The 17269-nt window shown below is 35.9% G+C and overlaps 1 protein-coding gene across 2 annotated transcripts in view; it reads right to left on the reverse strand.

The window, feature by feature from the left end:
* The window catches only part of gsk3ba (glycogen synthase kinase 3 beta, genome duplicate a), a 107122-nt gene that overhangs the window by 56572 nt on the left and 33281 nt on the right, over nt 1–17269 (reverse strand). For both annotated transcript variants that reach the window (XM_056464785.1, XM_056464786.1), the window contains exon 2: nt 10529–10722. In XM_056464785.1, coding sequence (XP_056320760.1) covers nt 10529–10722 — 194 coding nt within the window. The remainder of the gene's footprint in view (nt 1–10528; nt 10723–17269) is intronic.

Raw genomic sequence — 17269 nt, forward strand, 5'->3', positions numbered from 1 at the left:
CCTTGATCTCAACTGTCATTGTGGGACGAGCAAATTATACCAAAACATACAAATGAAATTACAATGTGTACTTCGTTGGCAAACATGTAAAGATGAGGATTGCAGCTCTGCACAAGACGTTTTCACAGAGGAGAAATGGTCATGCCCAAATGAGCCTGGTTTCTCTCTAGGTTTTTTCGTTCACTTTTATCAATAGGTGAAGTTTTTTCCTCACTACTGTTACCACTGGCCTGCATGGTTCCGGACTTATGGAGCTGCGCATAGATGGATTTTCTCTTCAGTGTTTGGACTTTCAGCATTGAAATTAAACCACACTGAACTAAACTAAACTGAACTTCAACTCTGAAAACTGGACTGACACAGTTTCAATTTACTAAAACTTTGATGTTAAGCTGCTTTGACACAATCTACATTGTAAAAGCGAATTGAATTGAGATGTGAAAATTTTCATTCATTCATTCATTTTCTTTCCGGGGTCGCAACAGTGTAATGAACCGCCAACGTATCCAGCACATGTTTTACGCAGCGGATGCTCTTATAGCTGCAACCCATCTCCGGGAAACATCCGTTCACACTCATACACTACGGTAAATTTAGCCTACCCAATTCACCTGTACCACATGTCTTTGGACTGTAGGGGAAACTGGAGCACCCGGAGGAAACCCACGCGAACGCAGGGAAAACATGCAAACTCCACACAGAAATGTCAACTGACCCAGCCGAGGCTTGAACCAGCAACCTTCTTGCTGTGAGGTGACAGCACTACCTGCTGCACCACTGCGTTGCCATGTGAAAATTTTATACTAATAATTCCATTTTTTTAAAGGCACGAATTTGACCTAAATAGTTTTGCTGTTATTTCAAGAACTGTGTATTTTAGAGAACCCTGTTATTTTGGTATGGTTGCAATGTAGTTGTGAAAAGCAACCTGCTGGGACAGAGGGAGGGGTGTGGAATCGAACCGGGTTTGTGAGTGTGGTGTTTGTTAGCCATTACAATCACACAGTGGGTGGTAATTTGTGAACACATGAGCACTGCCAACTGTGCTTACAGTCTCAGGTCCCTCATTTACACACACACACACACATACACACAACTTCCTCCATAGAGTTAGCGTCTGTCACACTGGGCTTAAAGTAACCTAATCATGACCTCTTTCATAAAGAACAATAGTTGTTGTTTTCTCATTTAAGGATCCTGTTTTGCTTATTTTTACCAAATTCTCACTCTCGGTGTGTCGTCACAATGCTATCAAAGGAAATATGATTTTGATGAAGTCATCAAGAAATCAGAACTGACTAATCCTATTGCACTTTGCAGCATGCTCCGAAATTTGTCTGATTTAGTATGTAATTTCATGACGACTTTAAGTCTGTGTTTACACTTATAATTTGGTACAGTTGGTTTGTTTGTTCTGAACCTAAAAGAAAAGCATTTAAACCAAGATCACTTAGCATCAACACTATTATTTTCAAGTATGAACCTAAAACAACAAATACAAAAATACAAATACAAAAACACTAGATTTTATGATGTATTGCACTTATACAGGCTTGAACCACACTAAAAGAGCAGTGTTCATTTTAATCTAATGCCAAGAGGAAACTGGGAAACTATTCATTTCAGTAAATCAACTTAAAATTATGATTCAGTGTTTTATTTCCTACTAATATAAATTGCTCTGCATTACTATGTATTGCTATGTTGGTGCATTTAACGCTTACACTCTGCAGCTGTTAAGGGGGTTTCTGCCTGGACTTTCCCTCCCCAAATAAAAAAAAAATTAAATAAATAAATAAATGAAAAACCTTTGGATACCCACATCCAGAGATGTACTTTTTTACACGAAACCTTGTGAAATTATCTAAAACACTGCCCGGCAGTGACATCAGATGTCTAAACATAAAATTTTTGCTAAAACAAGGCTATTTTTGGGCTGTCAGTGACTCTAATAGATATCTAATAGCCAAACAAAAATGAAAATAAAACAAAAATAGTCAAGATGTCTATGTTTAGACAACTATTAGACATCAATTAAACACACACACTTGGTGATGAACGTGATGAAAATTATGGCATATTTTGTCTGTGTTATATTAACCAAATCCCCCCCCCCCCTCCAAAAAAAGTTGCTTTTTTAATTATTTATTTTTTTACTTTGAATATATAAGGCCCAATGTATTAGCGCTGCACATTTATCGATTCAGCATTGATACTGCAATGTGATCATTCCCAATAGTCACATCGCAACTAAATAGTCAATCTCTGACTAAACACATGCATGAAAATCCTCACAACACAGAAAAAACACTGCAAATAGAACAGACATCAACGAAAATGTGTCGGGGACCCCAAAATTTCTCACCTCTTCTGTTCATCATGTATACTAACAATTGCCGGAGTATGTACGGAAACTGTCATATCATTAAATATGCTGATGATTTGGTGATTGTGAGTCTCCTCCACTATCAGGATTTGGGGCATGGTCCTGGTGTGGAAGAATTTACTTCCTGGTGTGATAGATTTTCTCTCTAGTTGAATGTAAATAAAACAAAAGACATAGTGGTAGATTACAGGAAGGCTTCTCCTACCCCCAGTATAACAAATATTAAAGGCTTGGACATTGAAATTGTGGACACACATAAATATTTAGGGGTTGTTATTGACAATATGTTGACATTTCAACCTAACACTCAGGCTGTCTAAAAAAAGTCCAACAAAGATTGTTTTTTCTGAGAAAACTGAGATCGTTTCAGGTTTGTACCTCTATGATGACATTGTTTTATAAACAATTTATTGAATCTGTTTTATCTTTCTGCATTGTAGCTTGGTACGGTAATCTGAGTGTGTCAAACAAGAACAGGTTAAGTAGTCTGGTGAAGGTGGCAGGCAAGATCCGTTTTAACCAAACTGGTCCAACAGTAATTTACCATACTAGTGATTTAAAGAGAGCTCAGGGTATCCTATGCACCCCGGATCACCCGTTGTACTCTGTGTTTCAGCTGTTGCCATTAGGATGTTGTTTTAGAGTTCCTATTTGCAGGACAAATAGAGTCAGAAATACTTTTATAATGGTGGCCATTAGGTCATTAAATGAGTCCAGGTGGGAGGGAGATGCACCTTCAATATGATGTATTGGATGTTGTGGGGTAATATTTTCTTAATGTGTACATGGAACTTCGCCTGCGTTATGGGACCTTGCTGCAATTTTAGCTTCCCTAAATGGGATAATAAGGTTGAGTCTGAGAAATTTTATAGATTGTTTATTGATTGTTGATTTTCTAGAGGTGCAGAATCATCCCACTAAATCTAACATTATAAGTCCATTCCAAATAGAGATATTAGGTCATCGAATGAAAATGTATTCATATCGCAATATATATATATAAAAACATCGCAAAATAAAAAACATTGCAATGTTAGATTTTTCCAATATCAAGCAGCCCTACTATTTACATATAGCATGTCCCATGTTGAACAATATTTTTAGGTCAAATAAATTTGATTAAATAATATCTTTTCTTGACAATAATTCGAGAAAAGAGGTCTCAATCATGAAACATTCTTAAAGTTGCTGTAACTTTAATAGGATGTGTCATATCAATACTGATACTGAATATCTTCAAAAAGCTAAAATATATAATTAGAATATGCTAAATATTTCTACACTGTATAATTCAGCACTGTAAGTGGTTGACTGAAAATAAGCTATATTTGTCGAAGTAACAAGCAAACAGTACCTTTGCTACATGCACACTGCCAAGTACACAATCACTTCATGGAAAATGATCGATTGCACTGAAAACCCCCATTACATCACTTCATCTGCACTCTTAAATCACACAAGGATTTGCATAAGACCCAAATAGAAGTGCTGAAATCTCCTTCTGCTTCTTTTTAGTGATTATATATAACTACTATAAAAGATGATTGCACTTTTTAGATAATATTTTTAAACGCTTGCATGCTAGCATCATGTACATGCTAATATGTGTTTGTTGCAGAGTCAAGTTCATAGGCTAACAGCTTTTGACACACTTTACACAGATATTTCAAATACACTCATACAGATTTTTGAGGCAAAAAGAGCAAACTGCATGCACTGAAGGTGATAAAGGAATGACAGAAATAACAGCAAGAGTATCATGTGCAAAGAATTAGCTAATTAGATGACGAACACACCTCACAGTGCTCTAGAGGTGTTTATACATGACGTGTTCACTATTGAACTATTTTCCGAAACAACACGTGTCAGTCCTGAGGACAAACCGCCTGGTTTACTTAACCTACTGTGCTTTGGCTAGTGATTTTAAAAAGAGGTTAATGTTAGCATGTGGCTAAGATAAAAGCTCAGGGCTTTAAATTTACCAAATGAGTGATGTTAATTGTGAAGTACTTCAGAGTGTAAGGGAAAAATACAGATTATAAGGTTTGATTTTAGAACATTTGCAAATGTTACCTTAAAAAACAGCATGACCTACATTTTTTTCAGCTAGAAATTCATTTTAACAGTGTTAGCATGTAGCTAAGTTCCTTGCAAACAGAAAGTTGAGTGACTTTGCTTGAGTATTGTGACTTCTTTGAGCAAAAAAAAGAATGCTATTTAGAAAATAACACAGTGTGAGGCTTGTTTTTTTTATCTTGGCCTTGATTTCCTGCTAGCGAAATGAAACAAAATGTCTTGTGTTGCACAGAAAATATTGTAGACAGCAGCCAAATTACTTTGTATGGATCAAATATATAGATATTTCTTTTATGCAAAAAATCATTATTATATTATAGATAACTCCTATTTTATCTGCACTTTACTGGTTACCCATTAAATACAGAATTGATTTTAGAATTTTACTATTTGTATACAAACCCGTCAACAATCCTGCACCTCAGTACCTTACAGACTTGTTTCTGTCCATATACTCACTCTCGATTATTGAAATCTTATGATCTCAACCGTGCCTCACTTGTCTAGAACACATAAAACGAGGTGATCAAGGATTTGCAGTTGCTGGTCCTAAACTCTGGAACACTCTACCAATTCTCATTAGACTTTCCCCCTCCATTTCTGTGTTTAAGTGTGTCAGCTGTAAAGATCTATTTATTTTCTCTCGCTTTTAATACTCCTTGATTGCTGTTTTATTGCTTTTATTTGTTAAACATTTCTTTTATATTCTGATTTTTTCTCTGTCATAGTACTTCTATGTACAGCACATTGGTCAACTTTGGTTGATTTTAAATGTGCTTTATAAATACTTCATAAATATTGTATTGTATTGTATTGTATTGCATAGATCATGTTCCATGAAGATAATTAGCAAATGACCTACTGTAGATACAGTATATCAAAACCCATTGTTTTATCAGTAACATCATTGCTAAGAACTTTATTTAGACAACTTTGTCTATATTTACACTGAAGTTTTAAGGGTTGATTCCGATTTTGTGACTGTATCTGATTTTTTTTTGCTGACCTGCTTACAGCATCTTTTAAAAGTGACTAGTATCCAATTGTCTGCATTATCAAGGCACAAGGCAAAAGGCACATTGAGCCGGAAAAAAAAGAGCGGGCGCTGACTGACAGCTGATAATAAAAGAGCGCTCTTTTCAACAATCCTGTATTTATTTTGTTCGCAGAGTTTCATTTTTTATTTTCATTTTTGACAAATTGTTTTGCTATAGTTTATGACAGAAAAGTTCTCATTTGTCAATATATTTCTATTTAAGGTTTTTTAAACTAGTAGGGATTTTATTGTCATGTCCATAGCGTGATTTATGCACGTTTTGTATGCAATAATTTTATATTAGTTCATTTTGTTTACGTGTATGCAAATGTTGTTCTCGCGCACTCTCATTAACATGCTTAAATAATAATATGCTTAAATAATAATATAAAAGCTTTTTTAGTCCTCGTGTATGAGATTTAAGGTTTGGGACTCTGCTGAAGTCTGTTCTGAAATGAAAGTGTCAGAGTTGACATCATTCACTGTATTTTTTACTGATGTATGACTCACATTGACAGGTGAAAATCCGATCTACCTGCTTACAATGCAGACACAAGGGCAGGGATCATGGAATCATATTGGATAAATTACCACATATGAACATGGCCTAAATCTGATTTGAGTAAATCGGAATCCATGTGATTTTTTCCTGCTTACACGTTCATAGGCCATATGCGATCTGTGCCACATGGGAGAGAAAATTCTGAATTGGGTCACTTGAACCATGTCGTGTAAATTCAGCCTTTGATGATTGAAGAAGGTAATTTTGCTGATATAACCCTCAGATTCCAGATGTTCAGTTAGCTGTATCTTTGCCAAATATTAACCTACAGTATCCTAACAAACCATACACCAATGGAAAGCTTATTTATTCATATGTCATGTGATGCATAAATCTAAAAATAAATAAATAAATATATATATATATATATATATATATATATATATATATATATATATATATATATATATATATATATATATATATATATATATATATATATATACTGATATAGATTCTCTTATAAAGAAAGAGAGAAAAAAATGTAGGAATAAAATCTTTTAATTGTGCCCACAAAAACTTTGAGTAGACTTTAAAGTGTTTGTATGCTCTTGCGAAACCTATGCATTTGCTCAAAACACAAAACTAATAAAAATAGTAAGAGGTGGCAGAAAAAAACTATGTTTCAAAGCTTTTTTTAAAACATTTTCCAGGTAAACATTTCCCTGGAGTATTTAGGCAAGTGCAAACATACTGAAATGGAACTTTTCCTCCCATATCTTTTTAAAAACATTACTATTTTGAATTAGATATACAATTATATGAATTATTATAGCTATAGAATGAATTATGTGTTTATAATTAACATTTCACTGCTATCTTGAATATATTTATTTATTGGAATTTCTAGAATACATGCTATACAGCCTTATAAACATGCCATCAAGGTTTTTGCAAATACTCCTGTCGAAAGTGTGCCAATCTTACATTAAATAGATAGCTCATCCAAAAAAGAAAATTTACTCACCCTTTACTTGTTTCAAACCTAAGTCTCTTTTTCTAAAAGCTATTTTGAAGTAAGCATTTTATTGAAATATCTTCTTTTGTATTCAACAGAAGAAAAAACAACCTCACGTCCTGTCTATTTATACACTACCCTGTCATAAAAAACAAAAACTTTAAGACGTTTAACATGGTGTATAGGTTTATAGCACTTTTACAAAAAAAGGACCCAACACAGGGAGAATTGAATACAGCAGAGATACACACAAAACACACACACCACTTCACAATCATAGTGTCAATATCTCTGTCAGGTCACTTTACACATGCTGCCCTTCACATGACACACACACACACGCAGCACATAGATGCGGTACAGTTCTCTAACAGACACTGCTCATGCATGTCGGTCACTGTCATGATGAAACAAGGTCAACTTTTGCACACTAGCAAAAAATTGCTTGTGGACACGAGTAAGCTATATTTAATTTACAACACCACCATCTGATCTTAGAGTCACTCTCAGGACAGCAGCATTCATCTGTGGCAGCTCAGAAAAGGGGACATTTTTCTCATGTCAATCATACTTTTTTGCTGCAGTGCATGAAAGGGATGATGTAAGGAACGTCTGCTGCTGTCACACATGTGCTTTTATTCCAGATGAAACTCACTAGAACCAAGGTTGTCATTAATAAGGTGGAAAATAGAAACTATTTTCTATAGTATCTGGATGCAGCCTTGAGGATGCAAGCTGAGAATGTATTTCTCAGAGATGCAATGTTAGACACAATGCACTCAATGGAGCTAGTGACGTCACTGTGAAGGTTAGGGTTAGGGGTGGAGTTAGGTGTGAGCATTAAAAGCACTGCATGCAGCTCAGATTTCAACTGCACCAGGTCTGCATCCAGACCCTTCACAATATTTTAAGGGCTCACAGGTTCAGTATGAGGCCCAAAACAATTGCAAGTAGCAAGTCGTGCTTTGTCACAACTGAAAAATGAAGGCAAAACTAAACGAGTTGAATGTTACTTTTATATGAGCGTGACTGAAAACTACATTTTATCAGTGTTACATCTGTTCTCTGGTTCTTGACCACTGTTTGTAAATTCAAGACTGCATTTCTAACGTAAAACTATTTAAATTTGATTACTGATTAATAATTGAAAACAAAAGTCTAATATAATCAGCAGAGAACATTTTGATATTTTTTTCACAACGTGAACCTGACTGAAGCAGATTTTTTAATTACTTGTGTCAATTTTGGCATATTTCCACTGAGTGGTTCAGTACAGTACGGTACGGGTCGATATGGGACACCTTTATCAGGCTTGCGTTTACATTGCCAAAAGGGTACTCTTTTGGTGGGCGTGGTATACGACAGAAAGTTTCAATCAACGTCATTCTCGCTCAAGGAAATGTCTATCTACATGTCTACATATCATATGAGAAGCACTTCTCACAAAACAGATGCTTTATATACAAGTAATTGTGTATAAATGTTCATTACTAACCTTTCTACGAACATGATTTGATTATAATTGCAGATCAATGATAAAAATAGCCTACTGTAACGTCTGCAATTATAAATTACAATTAACGTTATAAATGCAACATAGGTCTCTCATATGTTACCAATTACAGATAAACTACACACAGCATATTTAGGCCCTTATTTGGCTTCAAAAACACGTAACATATAGCCCACAGTAAGTGCAAACCTCTCGTCTGTATCTTTAGTCTTCACTAGCACATGTAATCTCTTGTTAGAGAGTAATTCCATCATTCCGAGTTCATAATAGTCCAAAAAGTGGAAATAGTTAAACACGGCAGTTTGTTCATGTTTTAGGTTGCTGACAGAATCATTTGCTCCTTTTGGTTTTTTTCCAGCTTCTTCTTTGTTTTTTCGCACATCACTCTTGTATTTGTCCGTTTCTGAAAGGATCAGATGTCAGAAACACTTCAGTAATCACGTGCACGTTGTTATCATCAGCTCAAGAAGTTCGTTATTGCAAATATAGACGCGCACACGAGCGATCGCGAGTACTCTGGAGAAAGTGAAACCACTCGCATTTTTAGTCGGCCTTGTAAAATAAAAACAGGACACGGCAGATTTTGTTCTTCTAGGCTTTGTGGATGTTAATCAAGTTGACAACAAGGTTTGTTTGAGCTCAAGTCGAACATGGCTCGTTATTATATGTATATAGTATTACGATGTAATGTCTCTGCTGTGTTTTTAAAAATGGCGGTTTCTTTGTTTTCATTCCTCTACTTGTGTACACTAGTGACGTATCTCTGTAAACCAATAGTGTTCAGCTGCGCCTCTAGCTCTGCCTTTTGGTACCCTTTTGCTGTGCTAGATACCCTTTGCAAAGAGTACCCAAAAGTGGTACGGTATGGTTCGCCTTTTGGTACCATTTGACAGTGAAAACGGCCATAAAAGCGTACCATAAAAGCGTACCACTCAGTGGAAACAGACCATTTGCGCCTTAACTACTGACAAATGTTGGAAACTCACTGATGTGCGCAGCACCATCACTGACAAAAGTCAAGCGAAAGCAGGTGGGAGTGAATACACAGGAGAGAGGCCTTGTCTCCCCACCCACTACACAATGGCTGATCTCACTTGACAAAAAGTGGGTGATTATTACAAATTCATATACCTTCATAGATAAAAAATTTTTTAAAGGAGGCACCCCCAAACTTCACCCCTAAACCCAACCATCATTGAGAGATGAGAAAATCATGCTTAAATTTATGAATGAGATCATAAAAAATCTGATGAATTAGCAACTGGATCCAAAAGTTGTCAATTGCTTTGAGATTGCATTGGTATTTCACAAGTCACGAATGAGAAATAAGTAGGTTGTAAAATAATTTTGGTATAAAATTATACCAAAAAATTTAATGATAATTATTGATTATAAATCAACAACATTATTCTGAAAATTAATAAATAACAATGGCCCAAACATTTGACCATAGGTTTGCTTTATATTTACCATTTTACTTGATCATAATTAACTTTATTGTTTATTTTGTTAACTTTATTTTGTCCTTGTCTTTTGTTGTTTGATTAATAATGATAAGCACAGCCAACAGCAGGAATGTAGTGCGCTGTCACTTTTACTTTACTGATTTAGGTTTACACGTCTTTTCATTCTGATCTCTTTATATTCATTTATTACATAACAAACTAGGTTTTATGTGAGTAATCACTACATGTTGCATTTTGACAAAAATGTTTACACGTTTTTCACCATTCGTGAGAACATATTGGGCTTAAAGATGAATTTACATGTCCCTAAAGTCATGATTTTGCTGATTTGAAACTGAGCTAGGCAGAAAAACGACTGTAGACTGCTACAAAGAGGGCGAGACATGAAACAATAAGCGCTTTTTCCTGATTTTATTCTTAATCATTGGAGGGCAAAATCGAATTTAAATTTTGATTAAAGGCACAACCCTGTGATGTCAGTTCAAACCAAAATTTCAAGGGAGCAAGAGGGAATGAATGTCTCAGTCTTACCTTAAATCGCTTGTCCTGAAGGACCTTCTTAATGGCCACCAGTTCTCCTGAGTCGCAGAGCTTGGCCTGATAAACCACGCCAAAAGAGCCATTACCGATGACCTTGGTGTCAGTGTAGCTGACCTCCTGTGGCCGGTCAGGTCCCTGTCCAGGAGTCGCCACCACTGTGGTCACTTTGCTGCCATCTTTATCTCCTACACACAGATAAAAAGAGGTGGGTTGGAGACTGAAGCTGCAAACAGCCAATAAAACGACAATTTGGAACGCAATGGTAACAAATTCCTGTGTCACACCAATCACACTCGTGATTAATGTGTAAAAAAATCTGTAAGATTGAGAATCTAGAGGCATTTTCTTCATCTTCTACAAAGAAGAAAATAATCTCAATGAAAATTTCTTGACAGTGCTCTTGAATTTCCATGTCTAGGGATGATTTTTTTTATGCAAAATGTATTTTATGCATTTGGCAAAGCAATATGAATTCATGCATTCCCTGGCCATGGAACCCATGTCCTCAGTACTGCTAGTGCTCTTCTGACTGAGGACACAATGTTGGCAGATGCAGTAAAAAGTACAGTATCAACGCACTAAAAGCATCTAAAATATTTGGTCCACTTCATATTAGGTGGCCTCGACTACAATGTACTTGCATCAAAAAAATAAATACAATGTTCTTGCTGTGTTCATGCTGTATTGAAGAACACTTCTTGGTGCTCTTGAGATGGGATATGGGCAAGGTTAGGGACAGGTTTGGAGGTATGGGTAGGCTTAAAAGTGGGTTAAGGGATACTCAACCGTGAAATTACAGAAATTAATTACCGATGCAATTAAATGCAGATATTAAATCAATCATAAGTAAAAACATGCCTTTACACAATAAGTACATTGTAACGAATGATTCATTTCAGTGTAAGTACATACTAGTTAAGGTCGTCTAATATAAAGTGCCACCAAATATTCTCCTGTTAGTGAACAAATACTATACTACTATATATTTAAGTTGTAACTTTCTGCTGAGTAAAATAGGTACTTCCTTACAATAAAAATACACTTTACCTGACTGGATATGATATTATGAAATTCCACCCCAAACCTAGTATCCAGTGGGTTAGATCAGTTTGATGTAAGGCTTCGTGTTGATTCGTGAACATGGGTGTCAGGACTCAACAATTAATCTTTTTTATCTTGTAGTGTGTTTCTCCTATGGGGTGACAAACTACCCCCAATTGTGGGATGCTTCATGACATGATCCTAACAGAAGAAGTAGCATGACTCTCCATGATGGACCAATAGAAGTAAGCTCTTCAGTACACAGCTTTTAAACAAGGCAAATTGGATCAGAGACATTTTTAGTGGTATAGGTGAAACTATGAAGAAAAGTCTATTTATATTTTCTGGTTGTGTTCTTATTTAGATCTTTTTTTTAGACAGCTAGTTCACAACAGTTCACATGCTGTGAATGATAGCAAGGAATAATTTGTCGAAAAGCAATGTGTATCGTGAAACATTAAAAGCACCTTTTTCCACTATAAAGCACATTTTTGATGGTAAAGGTTCTACATCTACATCCCTCTATAAAATAAAAAAAAATTTAAGACACCCCATAGATGGGACAATGCCCTAAAATGCTCCAGAAATCTGTACTTGATAGTATTTTAGTTCAGTGTTAACTGCTGCAAATGAATCAACTTCACATTCATTTTCCTTATGTTCAGTGTTGCCAGATATAGCTGACTTTTTCCAGCCCAAACACACAAGCAAATGCCCAAAATATTAGGTTTATAATTTATTTAATTAAATTAGAAATTAACCTAGTTACTTTAACTCATAAGTCGTACCATTTTAACCATACAGCAACCAACATCAACAGTCACATAACCACAATTTTAAAATTACAACATAACTGGATCACATCGAAACACTGCGTCCCTCTCACCATCACACTGCACTTATTGTTGTGTAGATCATTACCTGTTAGAGTATGTTTTACTTTCAAGACTATACTACCTGAGACTATGGTCATAAGCAAAAAACATGTCAACATTCTATAAAGCTGGACAACATTGTCTTGAAGCAAGTGGAAGAGTTAAAATACCTTTAAACAGTTTTAAGTGAGGATAGGAAACCCGATAAGGATCTCAACGTGAGGGTTGTTGCATCTGGCAGACTATATCACGCTTTAAACAGAGCCTTTCTGGTAAAGAGAGAAATCTCCATCAAAACAAAGCTAGCCGTTTATAACGCCACCTATGTGCTTACTCATACCTATGGGTGTGAGCTTTGGGCACTTACTAGCAGCAGGAACAACACATTGCAGGCAAATGAGACGCAGTACTCTAGACGAGTAACCACCAAAACTCGTAGAGACTCTGGGTAAGGAACCAGACCATCAGGACAACCCTACAAGTCAAACCACTGACTGAAATGATTGACAGGTATAAGATGAGGTGGTTCCGTCATGTTGTCAGGATGAAAAACCACAAGGTTCCAAAGCAGATGCTAGAGGCAAGAACCCAAGGAAGATGTCCAAAAAGTAGGCCTCAAACATGGATGGACTTATTTAACCTAGCATTCCAAAAGAGAAGAGTAGACCCAAACTGCACTAGAACAGATAGGGAAAGGTGGCGAAAACTTTGTTTAGCCTCTACACCTCAAGGTAGAAGATGCAAGGAATAAATAATGTTTACTTTCAAAAATGGGGTATATATTCATCCAATTTGGCGTTTTAAATTCTATTCAACATAATTAGGTGCTGCTTGTCAATCAGACAATGCTTCTATGTTTGTTCTTGCTGTCAATTGCAGAAAAAATTATCGATAAAAGTTTCATGATAAACCACTGTGAGTTTAACTTCAGGCGCTGCATGATGTGCTTGCACGCGATGGAAAGTCTGATTTGTCCAGGGAGTCAGATTTTAATACTTTGAAACTTACCTTCACCTCCTCTTGCAGGTGGGTCCATGCAGTTTGCACTATGCACTGGTCGCTACTAGCTGAATGGAGTCAGAGCACACATTTATGTTTTGTTAAATAAGTTGCATAAAAATATATGTTTCAAAACTTTTCAAGTTTTGTCAGCCCGCCCAATCTGGCAACACTGCTCATAATACTAAGCATGGATTCGCCAGAATATTGATGAGTATTCGATTTTACCATTTTTAACATCTCAACTGAAAAATCTAATTTCTTTTCAAAATGGCTAACACAATTTTTAAACTGTAAATAAGACCCTATTTGGAACACATTCACAGGAAAAGGCTGCAGGAAAAGATACCTTAAAAGGATAGTTCACCCAAAAATGAAACTCACTATTTACTGTCCCTCAAGTGGTACCAAACCTTTATAAATGTCTTTGTTCTACTGAACACTTAAGAAGATCATTTGGAAAAAAAAACTGAAAACATGTAACCACTCACCTCCATAGTAGGAAAAACAAATACTATGGAAGTCAATGGTTAAAGGGTTCGAGCTTTCTTTAAAAGATCTGCTTTTATGTTTAATGGAAGAAAGTCTAATAGGTTTGGCACAAGTGAAGGGTGATTAAAAAAAGAACACAGCATTTTCAGTTTGGGGTGAATTCTCCCTTTAAGCTTATGCATTTTACATTACCACTTTTGGCAGATGTGTTCCCACCAAAACGGCAAAAAAGAAAATGCATATTTGGCGCATGGGAGGATTACTTTAGCAGGTGACTTCAGATGAAAGTCGATTATATTGCTTACAACGCAAACATAGCACGTGAAATATAATCCTCAGCATGATGTGGAGAGGTTTTAAGACTGACTATACTTTCTTTCAGAGCCGTGAGGGGTAATAAACCAGAGAAATAAGTGGTCTGCTAAAGTATGATCTTGTTAGTGTCTTCATCTAGCACATTAGGAACAGATTTAAAGAACTCAAGAAAATATTTACTACGTATTACCTCGTTCAGTAAAAGTAGAACCCTGCTGTATATGCAATGGAAGAAATGCATCAACTTTTCTAATATAAATATACATAATTCCTATTATAAACATATATAATTACTACTGAATCAATGAATATATGGTGAAATTTGCATCCCAAAACTCTCAAAAATTAAGGTTGCAGAAATTAGATTTTGCAGTGATGCTATAGAAGAACCTTTTTTTAGTTCCAGTGTTGCCAGATTGGGCGGTTTTGAATTTGCTGTAAAAAGTGGCATAGACAGGTTGACAAAACTTGGGCGGTTTTGAAACACAACTTTTAGATGCAACTTATTCAACAAAATAACTGTGTGCTTCTACTCCTTTCAGTTAGTAGTGACCAGTGCATAGTGCAAACCGTGTGAACCCACCTGAAAGAGGAGGTGAAGGAAAGTTGTATCAAAATCTGACTCCCCGGACAAATCAGTTTCCTTTGTGCAAGCGCATCACACAGCGCCTGCAGGTAAACTCACATCGGTTTATCATGAGACTTTTATCGATAATTTTTTTTCTACAATTGACAGCAAGAACAAACATATAGGGCCCTATCATACACCCGGCTCAAGGCGTTTTGATCTAAAAAGGGAGGTGTGTTGAGGCGCATAGTTGGTGCGTTGCTATTTTGAGGAACTTAAATCGACGGTTCAATAGACCAGATCAAAGCTGGTCTATTGTCCAGCACAGAGTTCGTTAGTTGTGCGCCTCGCTTACACATTGCTTAATACACACAGGATGTACAGCAATACGCAAATATCTTTACAAATGAAAAAGAATTAAAGGGTTAAAATATTACAAAAATTATTTTTTTGGGGGGGGCGGGGGGAGGGGGGGGGCTTTTTCAGTTTATTCATAACAATTTGCTATTGTGTAATGTTATTTTTATTAGCAGTATTATTTATTATATGGATATATATATTTGTTTTATTAAAAACAAGCTTAGATTTGCCCACCTGTCAGGTTTTAGAACATATGGGGCATAGCATGTGTATTAGGATATAACTCAGTTTTTTGAACACACTTCGTTATTATTGTTCATTTATTCATTTGCCGGAAATTAGAACTGAATTTAGAAATAGTTTTGAAACAAATCTTTGTGCTTAACAAACAAAATTAATTATGTACAGGCTAATGGATATCTGTGGGTACAACACGTTTCCCTATCCATGAGAGTGAAAGCGAAAGTAAACAATGAGGAGGCTCATCTCTCATTCTCGCGCTGTAGAAGCTCTGTTAAACTGTTTTCTCTCTAGTGAAGTGTTCAGTTTTTTACACTTACAAAGTCTGCCATGTAAATAGCAAATGCGCTATGGCGCGGTGCAACTGGCTCTTAAAGGGAATGGGAGATGACACTCTTATTGGTTTATTCTCAAAACACACCTATAACTCATTAAGAGAATAAGCTCAACCCTGTTAGACCATGCACCATGGCGCAAAGCGGATTTTTCCGTCCTTAAAATAGCAAAACTGGATTCTGACATGCCCTAAATGCATTTGCGCCCTGCGCTTTGGACTTTGCTCATGGATCGTCAAAATAGAGCCCAGAAGCAATGTCTGATTGACAAGCAGCACCTAACTATGTTAAAAAGAATTTAAACTCCAAATAGGACAAAATTATATCCCATTTCCAAAGTAAAACATATTTTAACATTAAGTGCAGTGTGTGAGTGAGAGGGGGCAGTGTTTCGATAAGCTGGTGTTGGTTGCTGTATGGTTAAAAATTATGACAGTTAAAGTAACTAGGTTAAACAAAATATGAATATAATATTTAGATCCCACTCGAAGCCACATGTCATATTCTCTAACTTTTCCCTGACATTCGCTGACTAAAAAACTGCATTTCCATGAGCTATAATGAACAGAGAAATAAGCAGCTGCTGTGTTGAGAACTGCTCAGACAAAAAAAACAACCACAGACAGCATTCTGGAAGACCTTGAAATGAAATAAAATGGTAATGAAGGAAAACCGAACTATAACAACTGGCACAATATGTGAAACAATGTGGACAAATAACATGGTCCGGACAAATTTCCTTTTGTTAAATGGAAAGTCAAGTTTAAAACAGCAAACAAAAATTCCTGATATTCCAAATTTTGGACAAATATAATATATACCCTGATGTCCAATGTCTGGAACAGAGTTTTAAAAATGCTATGGGATTCCAGAAATTCCACGACCCATGGAAACCCTGACAGTAAAAAAAAAAAACATGCATTTCTGCTCCTAAAATAGTGTACATTTAAATTATAAAGAATTTTGTGCAATGTTCTTCAAAGGGCTCATTAATGCCAATATAGAACCTTCACTTTTAAGAATGAGGTCATATGTGTATGTGGGATTTGGTCTGATATTAATGGTTGAAGCTACTTGGATTAGCTTCTTTAAACTCCAGAGTACAAAGTCCCTGTTTACTTTGTTAAAGGTTAACTGCACAGAGTCAGCTTGTCTTGAACATATCCAATACACTCACAACAACACAATTCACAAAGTACAGATTCTTTAAATCATATCTGTCCAGCAGGTTGTTGTAGCTTTGTTAAAGAACAGAATCAGATGTTGGGCTTCAGCTCACAACATACTTTCTCCTTCTCCATCTAAGATTGGGGGAGAAAACTGCAATATTATTGATATGTTAGGGCTGGGCAAAAAATATTGATGATTCTGACATTGAGTTTTAAAATGGCAAGATTTTTTGCTAAGTAGATTTCATTAATCATTAGTTGTAGAATGTCTCTCAATCTGCAGATGTTGCTGACTCAGTAGATTTAGAACGATGACCCTGCACAAAGATCAAAGATCT

Source organism: Danio aesculapii, chromosome 9 (assembly GCF_903798145.1).
Source record: "Danio aesculapii chromosome 9, fDanAes4.1, whole genome shotgun sequence".
In the NCBI taxonomy this organism is placed as follows: Eukaryota; Metazoa; Chordata; class Actinopteri; order Cypriniformes; family Danionidae; genus Danio; species Danio aesculapii.